At 39.4% G+C, this 12,473-nt stretch overlaps 1 protein-coding gene across 3 annotated transcripts in view; it reads right to left on the reverse strand.

Moving 5' to 3' along the window:
• Window positions 1–12,473, reverse strand: part of ascc3 (activating signal cointegrator 1 complex subunit 3) — a 252,888-nt gene that overhangs the window by 81,025 nt on the left and 159,390 nt on the right. The window contains exons 15-20 of one of the 3 annotated variants that reach the window (XM_049583116.1): window positions 8,484–8,675; window positions 6,446–6,670; window positions 3,940–4,059; window positions 3,271–3,435; window positions 2,622–2,708; window positions 2,294–2,470 (exon numbers count right to left, since the gene is read on the reverse strand). In XM_049583116.1, the coding sequence (XP_049439073.1) occupies window positions 2,294–2,470; window positions 2,622–2,708; window positions 3,271–3,435; window positions 3,940–4,059; window positions 6,446–6,670; window positions 8,484–8,675 (966 nt within the window). Of the gene's footprint in view, window positions 1–2,293; window positions 2,471–2,621; window positions 2,709–2,841; window positions 3,007–3,122; window positions 3,197–3,233; window positions 3,436–3,939; window positions 4,060–6,445; window positions 6,671–8,483; window positions 8,676–12,473 lie in introns of those variants that run through there. The other 2 variants (XM_049583118.1, XM_049583117.1) reach the window with 2 other exon arrangements.

Below are 12,473 nucleotides of genomic sequence, written 5' to 3' on the forward strand. Positions count from 1 at the left end.
TGAATCTGGGGCGCCGTTAGCCTCCATTAGGTGTTGTGTTGCTACCTCCTCTCCCCTGGGATCTCCGCAAGGGATGTGAGGACTCTAAAACTTCACCTGAGCCTCCCTCGGCATATGGGTGAGTAGATAATGGCTGAATTTTCATTTTTGGGTGCACTATCCCTTTAATGGTAAAATCATGTATATAAGTGTTCTTAATTGTAAAAATTAATGTTAGATCACTTCAGTGTGGTCTCAGTACCTGAAAAGAGAGCATCAAGAGTCTGCTACAGTGAAGCAACCATGCACATTTTAATACTAACACTTCCTCCATTTTACCAGAGTGCTGATTCTTATCAGATTTATGATGGTATGTGCTCCATTGTAGTTCGAACACTCATATCCAACTTTACTTTGACTTGTAGATGTAGACCTTACTGCTGGCAGCCTACAGTACATGAATGTGAAAGCCCATACCTTTGTCTGCTCATTAATAAGAAATCTAAATCAGTGCTTCTGAACATCCAACTTTCTCTAAATTTGATCTGCCAAACCACGGAAAGGGGGAAAAAATAAAAGCCAGGTGACATTAAATCCACTCCACTTTTCTTTTGCAATCTACGAATATGGAATGAAGCAAATTTGTCTAAACACACCTAAAGACAGATGTTCTTCTGCAGCTAATAGGAAAAATTAAAACAAAAAGCAAAACTTGTGCCAAAACACCTTTGAATCGCTTAGGTCAAAGAGATGGGCATTCCCTTTTTTGTAAATGCATGCAAATATTTTGTGAGGTCACAGTGACCTTGACCTTTGACCACTAACATCTAATTAGTCCAAGTAGACATTTTTGCCAACTTTAAAAACAATTGTCTTAAAGTGTTCTTGAGATATTGCGTTCATAAGAATGAGAGAGAGAGGTCACAGCAACCTTAGTCTCGCTCACCAGACCTTCCTCAAGAAAAGAAAGGTCTGGCTGGGCCGAAAAATATTGCCAGGGGGAAACAGGTTTTGGTGTAACACGCCCACAAAAATATCGCCTACAGGACGAGAACCATGACAGAAAAATGGTTACATCCCCGCAAGATCAAACACCGCAAAAGTTAGTAAAGGACGTGTTGAAAACGGTTGAAAACTGCTACACAACCGGAGGTGGTAGGGCGGGTGGCTCATTCCGCCCAATGAGAGGCTGATCTCTGCAGCAAACTTCCGCACACTCAGACAACAGCAACCTTGACCTCTGACTACCAAAATATAATCAGTTTAGTTTGAGTCCAAGTAGATGTTTGTACCAAATGTGAAGCAATAGCCTCAAGGTGTTCTTGAGATACCAAGTTTACAAGAATCGGACAGATGAAGTCACAGTGACCTTGTCCTTTGACATATGACCACCAAAATCTAATCAGATCATCGTTGAGTCCAAGCAGAAATTTGTGCCAAATTTGGGGAAATTCCCTTTAGCTGTTCTTGGGATATTGTGTTTAGGAGAATGGGACAGACAGAAGAACTGATATCCCGAAAACACAATTTCCCCTGCAGAGGCATAAAAACCAAAGTACACTGAACAATAATATCAATGCAGTACTTCTGTTTTGATCCCATGTTTTAAGATCTCAAACTTCTTTTAAGCACACGAAAGACTTATTTCAGTCAAATTTTGGTTGTAAATTTGTTAAAATCTGAGTCAGTATCCACTTGAGATGTATGACCTATCAAAATACCAATAAATCCAGCATCATTACAACACAGGTGTGCCATGGTCTGGTCAGAATAAGAGGGAACATACAAAAGATAGACAACAATAACAGTGATCAATTAAAGTCAACACAGTTTAAACAAAAAGAGCTTGGAAATTTAGAGATTTCTGAACTTTAGTTTGGCACTACAACAAAAAAAAAACGTTCCTCATAAGTTATCACTTCTGGTTTTAGTTTTGTCACAAAGTTTTAAAATCAGAAACGTTATAAAATGATTATGATTACTTGATCAAAAAAATTACTGTCACATTAATAAATACTGGAAATGATTATCATAAGATGCATGACTGAGCCTAATGTTGTGTTTGACAGACACATTAGGAGTTTGTTTGTCTCAGTCCAAAATAACCTGGAAAACTGGCTTTATTACAAAAACCAACATCCAGAGTAGCATCAAAATGAACAATACACATTAATCATTTACTTAATTTCCAACTGCTACTGTAACTTAATTAATAGGGTGGAATGAACTGAAACCCTCCAAATTTATGGTATCTATTTTCTGATATAGTGGCTCATCCTGTAGCATGTATGTATATGTTCCTTTTTTTTCTCACCTGAGCCACATACGACAGGTCTGAGATGAGAGAGAAGCTGTCCACCTCTCCTCGGCTGATGTATGTCTGAAGCAGAACGTTGATCTTGCCGTAGCCATTCTCTACCCCGCCTGCAGCCGGCAGCTCACAGTAGTTACACAGCAACTGTTCCAGCTCCTCCATCTCCTCCTCACGAACCTGCCAAAACACACCACCACCATGATGCACTGACAGTCTCATATTAGAATGGAGTTTAATAATTACAACTTATTTTGGATATGTTAAGATCTCAGTGCCTGACTGAGGCTCCAACAGCCATTGTTGTAGCTTATACATGATGAGCTCTCACCTTTAACTGTTCAAACTCTTCAGCCTTGGACACAATACTGAGGATGTCAGCTTCTGTTCGCTGAGAGTTGAAAAGTTCATTGAAAGTCTTCATAGAAGGAGGAGATGAAGGAAATGAGTCTAGTTAATGCAGTGTTGTATCCGATGTAGAAATGAGTCTGACCTCAGTGATGCACACTGACTATTGTATGGAATCAGACACCTGAGGTAGAAATGAGTCTACCTCTATGGTGTCGTGTTGTATCCGATGTAGAAATGAGTCTACCTCTATGGTGTTGTATCCGATGTAGAAATGAGTCTACCTCTATGGTGTCGTGTTGTATCCGATGTAGAAATGAGTCTACCTCTATGGTGTCGTGTTGTATCCGATGTAGAAATGAGTCTACCTCTATGGTGTCGTATCCGATGTAGAAATGAGTCTACCTCTATGGTGTCGTGTTGTATCCGATGTAGAAATGAGTCTACCTCTATGGTGTTGTATCCGATGTAGAAATGAGTCTACCTCTATGGTGTTGTATCCGATGTAGAAATGAGTCTACCTCTATGGTGCTGTATCCGATGTAGAAATGAGTCTACCTCTATGGTGTTGTATCCGATGTAGAAATGAGTCTACCTCTATGGTGCTGTATCCGATGTAGAAATGAGTCTACCTCTATGGTGTTGTATCTGATGTAGAAGTGGCTGGCAGTCCTGCCCAAGTCAGTGGAAGCAAAGTAGCCGGTGCGCTCCTCAAAGCGGATCATTCTGGCCTTATCTAGCTTTCTGCCTGCCTCCACTACAAGCTCCTTCCTGTACAGCTCCAAGGAGGGATCCATCTGGAAAAAAAAATGTAATTTTGAATCCACCAATTACATTCTAGTATATGAGAGTGTACATTCTGTACATTCTTTGACATGTTGTGGTGTGTCTTTTCTTTCTAAAACTGTACTTGTTCTTGCTTTTAAAATGATTTTAAAAATGAACTCAATTAACTCAAACTCATTTTCTTAATGTTCTAGCTATCCACAACCTTCTATATGACTGCATAAACATACAACTGTATATATTCTAGCAGAGAAAAACTTAAGATTATCAGAACTCTGGAAGTATTTGACACAAGTGGATCTATCAGTCACAATCAAGTTTAGATTGATGCTGGATTGAAATTAGATATTCACCACTTATCACTTTTTACTGCTACCTTTATCATTTTTACTGTCATCATAGTCCATAAAAACCCAACAACAACAAAAACAAGAACTCAGAGGACACTCCTGCTCTGCTATAATATTAAAAAGACAGACAAGCAGAATGAAATAGATCACAGTCTTATGACCAACCTGATAAGCCTTGTGGTTGATGCCGTATGCCAGTGGGTTGGCCCTCATGCGAACATAGAGGTAAGTGTAATTGAGCCACTTCACTGCCTCCTCCACATTAGTGACTGTCCCCAGAGCAATCTGAATCCAGGAGAGAGACGAGAGAAAGACTTGTCACACACAGGCAATAACATCGGTGGTCTCTGTCGCCATCTAGTGGACACTCCTGGACACTGCACTCTCAACACAAATAGCCCAGTTCTGTTTCCACCTGCGCTTTCTCGCAACACTGTCAGTTTTGTCAGTGCTAGAATATGCTTTGTACAGTCAAGACCTTCTCAGTTCAAACAGCCATAAAACTGAACACAAAGGAAACAGATGTGTGAAGATTTAGTTGAGAACAATTTGCTCTCCTTTCCAACCCAGCTGAGGAAGCGAATCAGGCATGCAAACAGCATCAATGTGTCTGTTATCATCAAAACAGAAAAAGGATAATTTTGGTGATATTTTACTAATGGACTGACAAATCTGCTGATGCCCTTCATCATGAAGCACTTCACAGGAATAACTACGTCACCTGTTTTTTCTTTTCTTTTGATTTCTTGCCTTTTGTTTTTTTATTTATTGTCACTCACTCTTTATTTTCTGGGGTAAACTGGTTTCCTGGTTATTGTTGATTTGCATGATATGTAGTCTCTATATACAGACTCTACAGCCGTCTGCTTGAAGTCAGACGCCGAATACAGCCGATGGGTTCCGAGAATGCATGACATGCTCTGTAAAAAGAGGACTCATTGATGTCTCATACGAGCTGATGCATCGGCAGGTTTCAGTCTTTTAGTAGAAATGAAACCACCATAAATGATCAAGACATAGGTCTCCTATTTTTTTCTTACCAAATGAGGGCCACTTTTTTTTTTATCTTAATTTTTTTTTTGAGAGAAACAAACACGTTACAGTTCTCATAAACTTATAATCAACACGGTTTCTACAAATCTCCCATTCCAAAATTCCATACTCTTCAAGACTCAAGTTTCCTGACTTCATAGATCTTTTTAGAACATATTTGACAATTGATTACAAGTAGCTAGCTTTTTATTGTGTAAATAAAAACTGGTATCATATGTTACATTCTGACTATGTACTGGATGCCATAATGTTGCCACATAGCTGTCAGAAGATTGCAGCCAGGTCCTGCAGCTCATACATATCAGTTTACACCAAACCCAGACAAGTTCATGCCTGTCCAAAGAGGAGGTGAACTAATTTTTAAACTCACTTCCTAAAACCCATTTTTATAGACTTGCTTTTATGTGATGTCGTCTTTCAATTGATTTTTAAATAGATTTTTATTTTTATTTCCTTTTTATTTTGTTGTTTTATTGCTTCTTTTGTTTTAGGTCTTTTTACTTGTGCATTTTGCACTTCTTTGTCATTTTGTTTTAAGTTTATCCTCACTCTACCTTAGTTTTGTATTGCTTTTTTGGTAGGACTGTTAAGCTTTCTGTTGTTCTGAGTATCCTGTTTCTGCTTTTGCTTTGCTTGTCAAAGCATTTTGTAAACTCTGTTCTATATAAATAAAGTTGATTTTATTATTATGATACTATTCAGGGCTTCCTATACTCATATTTTTTCCCACAAGATATTGAATAAATAACATTATATTGTGGTTCACATCATGTTTTTTTTTTATCTCTTTTATAAATAAGAACAGAACATTAGTTAAAAAAGTTAAATCATTTCATTTTCTTGGCATCTGCGAAGCCTTATTCATTCACTGTGTTTATGGAAACAACAATGTACACAGCCATAAAGGTTTCCTTATGCAGAATAGATGGTCTGTTTACTTTGCTGACAACATCAGTGCTCATAAACTCATAAATGTTCAGACAGGCTTTGGTTATTTGTGATACTATGCCATTTAGAGATATGGCCACATTTTCTATCAGACTAATTTGCTCACAGATATCTGGATTTGGAGCAGTTATAAGTCACTTTGGGCAGAGCTCTTTCGCAGGCTGTGATGTACAGCCGGAGAGCTACTCTGTGTAAGGGAGCATTCAGTCGCACGGCATACTTCTTCTTTTGCTTATGACATCAAGCTCGCTCTGGCCTGCACTCCTCCACAGTGGTAAACACAGAACCGCTGTTTTTAGAAATTTTAGAGTATTATATTTTGAAAAACGGAATAAGAGCAATAGTCTGAAAACAAAATTTCTTCATGCTCTCTTTCCTTTTTCCCATACTTTCCCATACTGATTAGTAACTCTGCATTAATACATCATATGGTGAAGTGTTGAAAAAAGGAGATACTTATTCAACAGTAATAAATGAACAACACACACAGGCTATTGTAAAGACGTTTCCCCCAACATCATTCATTCAAACCCCCTACTCTCCACAACTGCCTTTATTTATAAAAAAAAAAAAAAAAAAAAAGGAAACAGAAAGTGATGTTGCATCTAGACTGAAAGAAAAAGAAAAAATTATTATCAGTTCTGTCCAAACGGTGCTTATATAGACTGACCTCAGCGTTGAGGTTGTCGGCCAGGCTGCTCAGGAACTGACTCTCGATGGGGTTCTGCTGGGTGAGCAGGGTCAGGTAGTGGCTCAGTTTCTCATGGGTGGTGATGATGGTGCCCTCACCGTACTTGTCGAACTGGGGACGACCTGCACGCCCGAAAATCTGCATGACGTCCAGGATGCCCAGATCAACCAGGGTGCCACACTTGGCATCATAGATTTGAGTTCCCTGTTAGTGACAGAAGACAGAAGGGGCGTCAGAGGCTACGAAACTTATGTAAGGAAATGAATTTCCGTGAATATCTTATTACACAAGTAAAAAGCTGCTCATTTAGAATGTGAAAGGAATTTAGAATGACCAAATGACTGTCACTATTTCACATGCAGTGCAATAACAAGAGGAGAGCTTTTTAAATACTTTACTTTTTAAATTAAGTAATTGATTCTACCAACAAGTATTGTGTGTGTATCCAAAGCCTAATATATCTTATTCCTCTGTGCCATAGAGCTCCATTATTGTCTAAAAACTATTAAAAACACAGGTTCAAGCGCCTTCTCAAAGGGACAGTACACCCCAAAATATATCAAAATGCTCAGTGGTGCAAGCGATGGGCTAGCAGCAGATGCGTGCTTCCTTCTGTGTGGTGATATGCTTGGTGGGTGGAGTTTGGTAGAAAGAAAATAGTTCCTACACTTGGCAATTTACATCAAAATATCTTGACTGATATACAACACTAGAGGTAAAAGGAAAAATACGTACTTTTGATTTTGGGGGGAACTGTTGCTTTAACCATAAAACTCAAGGACTTTCCAGGCTCAATTCCCTCAAATTTAAGGACCCAAGACAGCATAGTTTGAGACTTTTTTTGTGTGAAATTTTGTCATAATTAATGTATGAATTCTAGAGTTATGGCCAAAAACATGTTTTGTGAGATCTCAGTGACCTTTGACCACCAAATTCTAATCAGCTCATTCTTGAGTCCAAGTGGACATTTATGCCAAAATTGTGGAAATTCCCTCAGGGTCTTCTTGATATATCATGTTAACAAGCATTAGACAGACACAAGGTCACAGAAACCTTTTCCGCTGACAACAAAAATCAGTTCATAATCAGTTCATCATTGAGTCCAAGTGACATTTGGCCAAATTTGAATAAACTTCCTCAAGGTGTTCTTAAGATATCATATTCACATGAATGAGACAGATGAGGTCACAGTGACCCTGACCTTTGACATATCACTACCAAAATCTAATCAGTTCATAACTGAGTTCAAGTGGATGTTTGTGCCAAATTTGAAGAAATTCCCTCAAAGTGTTCCTGAGATATTGGGTTTACGAGAACAGTATAGACATATGAATGTATGGAGGGACTCAACAACAGTCCCTCTGTCTGCTTACTGCCAGCAGCTGTCTGCCACACACGCAGACATGAACACGCACGCATACACGCACGCACGCACGCACACAAACACACACACACACACACACACACACACACACACACACACACACACACACACACAGAAAGACAGATAGCCAGACAGCCAGACAGCCAGTAAATATAATGCCTCTGGCCATGGATATCACTGATGCGGAGGCATAATAACATTTTTAAAAATATGTATTTTTGATTTGGGGTGACTTGTCTCTCTCAGTGACCAGCTGTTCTAATAAAATGAGTGAGCCAAAATTAAACAATATATTTGTGTTGTTTATAAAGATTTACATCTTTAGTAGAAAGCAATGAAATTGGAGTTGAAAACCTGTAAAACTTAAGGAGCAACTTTGAGGTTGTTGAATATTCAACTTAGATTTTGCCTCACTGGTGTATATTACCACAACAAACTTGCAATAAATTAAATAAGCACAAAGTAATTGGAGCCTTTGGGGTGGCTAAAAGTCTGAGACCTCAGGGCAGGTATTTTTTTTGCCTGGCTGGTTCCAGGCTTGCCTACAGAAAATACAAATAAGAAAGAGACAGCAAGAGACAAACCAAGACAGAGCAAGACAAAAGTAAAACAAAGAAAGTGAAATAGTAAAACCTTGATGATAACTGCGTGGGCCGGCAGGTTCACTCCCCACGCCAGGGTGGCAGTGCAGACCAGCACCTTGAGGTGGCCTTTGGAGAACATGCTCTCCATCAGGCTGCGGTCAGAGCGCAGCATGCCAGCATGGTGGATCCCAAAGCCTTCTGGGAACATCTCTTTCATCTGCTTGTTTCTAGAGCGCTGGATCTGAAAGAGGTGGTGAGAGAGGTCAGTTTAACAAGAGGAAAGAAAGGTGAGGGAAAGCAACAAGCACTGGGTTTTTGAGTGTCTAAGGTTGAAAATAGTCACAGATCCAACTTCCAGAGAACACTGAAAAAAACTGACATGAGTCATTATTATTATTCTGCTGTAATTCTTCCCAGCATACCACACGTACTCTAGTTCAAGAACATGACAATGTGCAACTGATGCAGTCGTTAAAACTGAACATGCTCCGCTTCACAAAGGTATTACCTTGGTATTAAGGTTAACTGCAATAAAATGCATAGGTGCTGACTTCCTGTAAATTCAAAGACCATCTGCAGCTCAGAGACCACACACACACACACACATATATACACACAAAGTCAGATGGAGATGTGCATTGGTGACTGACAGTAGGGCTGTGACCTGGCCGAGCTTGAGGGGAGTCCTCATCACAGGACTTTATCTGTCTCTCTGGGCATCTAAATAGAGGTCAGCGCCCGACACTCCTCTGCACTGCAAAGAAAAAGCCCATTACTGGCAGCAGCTGTCTGCCTCTCTCACACACACAGACACACAGACACAGACACAGATACACACACACAGTCTGAGTGTTTGTGTTTGTGTTGCGAGGAATGTGTGGATTTGTATGCAAACCTTGTGGATAAAGGTGGAGGGCTGAGACTTTAAGTAACCAACTGTGCAGCAGGTATTCAGTATTCTAGGGTCTGACTGAAAATTAGGTAAAATTCCACAGAAGTAAAGCTTTTCTTCCATAATGTGAAAACAATAAGTTGGTCTATTTAATGTAAAAAAAAAAAAAACCCAAAAAACATATACTTTAGTTTTAGCCTTTTTTGGAAAATATTCCTACTGAACAAGTTGCTGTTGTTATTTCAGCGCCAGTGTCTGTTAGCAGTAAATTTGAATGGAGACAAAACAGAAACATTGTTGCTGGGCATTTGTCAATTTTATGTTGCAGATACTAATAGCCAAATAACTACTGTATACCTGAGCAATGACACATTTTTAAAAAGCCATTGGCCATCCTAATGTTTAAATTAGTGGTTTGTCCGAGGGTGGAATTTTCAAGGCAAATATAACTGCTTTAGTTTGGTGCACAAAAAAGGCCGACAGCCGATTAATCAGCCACTGGAAACTATATCTGGTACCTGTGTTTGAAATATGGAGCTCAGCGCAAGTTCAATCAGGAAGACTTTCTTTGTGCTCATCCATTCACAATTTTCTCCATCCCACTCCCACTGCTTCCTCTCATCAGCTAGTGTTCACTCTTCTAGTTATCCAGTCAAACTTTGCGACAATCTCTCAGCCAATCAGGATGCTATTGCAAAATTTTAAATCTGCTCTCTCTTCTGCTGCTGTCAGCTGTCATTTCAGGCAGAATCTCTGCACCCTCCTCCACCTCAATCACCTCAAGCTCAGCAAAGGCTCATTCCTCTACTCACACAGATCATCAGCTATTCTTCATCTTCACATCTTCATCTTCATCTCATCTTCACCACTTCTACCACCAGCAGCGGCTAGACCCAAGGGGGGTTCCCTATTTGACTATGGATTAATCACCCTCCTAAAATCATACCATCTCTATGGGGTCTAATCACCAAAGACTTTCTACATTTTTCAGTCTTCTGTGTGTTAATAAATATTCTTTTTCCTATAAAAACCGAGTCTCTCCTGGTTGAAATGTATTCAGTCACTTAAAAGTATTTTGTGATTGGCATTTAACAGGGCTTAAAAAATGCTATATTATTTGTAACAACAAACTTAAGAGTGGAGTAATTTTTGTTTTTATTTTATTTTTGAATATACTCAAAAATACGTTTTCCATGAATCACAAAACATAACAAACAAGACAAGGTCAAAACCTAGTAGATAGCAGATATAATAACAATAGTTTGAAGCACTAAAAAGCCAACAGCTTATAATTCAGCTGATGAGAAATTTTTGCTACTTGTATTTGAAATACATATTTCAGTTACTTTTGAGTATTTTGTAATTGCTATTTAACAGGGCTAGGTCTAAAGCCATGAACTAGGTCAAAACCTACATATGGCTTGACTGTATATGAGACGCTAGAGGACTTTTAATTTGAAATAAGGATACAAGTACTGGCAGCATTCAGCGGAATGATGGTGTAACTTCATCAATCAGTCATTTGGCCAATCTATAGTCTCGCCACCAGACAATCAGAGATCTCCACCTTCTGATAGTCTGGGGACACTCCTTTCTAAAGTGTGTTTAACACACCGGCGAAAATGGCCGGCAACAAAGCAACGCCTCTTGCATTTTTGAAAAGGACACGCCTTCTCGGAAATGTGCGCTCCCCCTTTTCTCATCCGCAAGGAAACAAACACACAGAGAACTTGAAAATGGAGGCCGAGAGATTAAACTCGGTTTTATCAAACGTGTGCTCATCCGTGAAGAAAATATTTTTCCGGCGGATGTCTTAGTTACAACATTATTGAGCTAACTGGAGTAGTTTCATGTCGTATCTGACAACGGGAGGCTTTTAACAGATGACGTCCTGATGTTAGCTTTGCTGCTAGTGTTAGCTGTCCCTGTCAGCTGCAGCCACTGATGCTTTCTAGACATCGTGATTTCCCAAAACTGAAGAAATACCACACACAGCAACACAAAACTGCTTTGCTAGCTCAATCATGTTGTAACTAAGATATCCACTGGAAAAAATATTTTTTTCACGGACCGTTTAATGAGTTATTACCTATTACAGACACTGCTAACAGGGCTAAGAAATAGTAATGTTTGTTCAATCATTGTGTTTATAGACTTTACAAACATCGGATTAGTCTAAATGGTGATACAGTGATGTGAAAAACGTGATATATAGGCTATATATATATATAGCTAAAAGCTTTGCTGGTTTTCTACCCGGAAGTATTTGTAAACAACCAGGTGATTCCCTCTATAATCTGGCCGGACGGATGAGTCACGGCCTTGTAAAAGATTATGTTTGTTTCTTTAAGTTGGAGAGAATGTGTCGCTGCAAACGCGACAAACATCCACTAACTTTGACAGCGTTTTCTGCGAGCGCAGCTGAGCCATTTTGTACTGCTACATGTGTTTCTAGTGGGACTATGTTTACGAGCACAAGAGTTCAGCAAACCACCAAAGGACCGCCCTGCAGATTTACGATTGGTTCTGCAACGTAGGGAGTTTTTTTAAACTCTGAAATTGTATCCGCCCATCTAAACACAAAATCAGGGAGAACGTCATCAGTCTTTAGTTAAGCAAAGCGTCTAAAGACTAACTTGTGAGTCTAGCCAATCTATAGTTTAACTTCATCAGCCAGGCAGTCAGTGTCAGTCAAGCCCTGAGGAACAGTGCTGGGCTTTGAAGCCATTTTTCGTAGTGGCCAAATGTGGAATTACCGGGTCCGTCATGTGATGCCATTGGACTCAAAAAGATATTTTTCACTGACTTAAATTGTGAAAGAGACATCTGTAAACACATTTTTTTGAGAATCACAACCCTCACAAAATGACTCGATGACTGATTTTTTTGTTTCACTCCCAGGATTTGATCTGTTCGGTCTGAAATTGTATCTGAAGTCTAGAAGAGCCAACAATTAAATAATTTTTATCCCCATCCAAGAACGTGGAGGGCTAAATCTGAAATTAGAAGCTCAGCTGGTGAAGTTGGCCACTCGGCTGCTGCAAGTCTCTATTGTGTTTGCATTATGGCTTAACAACATGAAAGATCTTTAATGTTTAATGGGACAAAGCTAGAAGCACGCTGATTGAATCAGGTGCTACCTACCTG

Source organism: Epinephelus fuscoguttatus, linkage group LG8 (assembly GCF_011397635.1).
Source record: "Epinephelus fuscoguttatus linkage group LG8, E.fuscoguttatus.final_Chr_v1".
Classification (NCBI taxonomy): Eukaryota; Metazoa; Chordata; class Actinopteri; order Perciformes; family Serranidae; genus Epinephelus; species Epinephelus fuscoguttatus.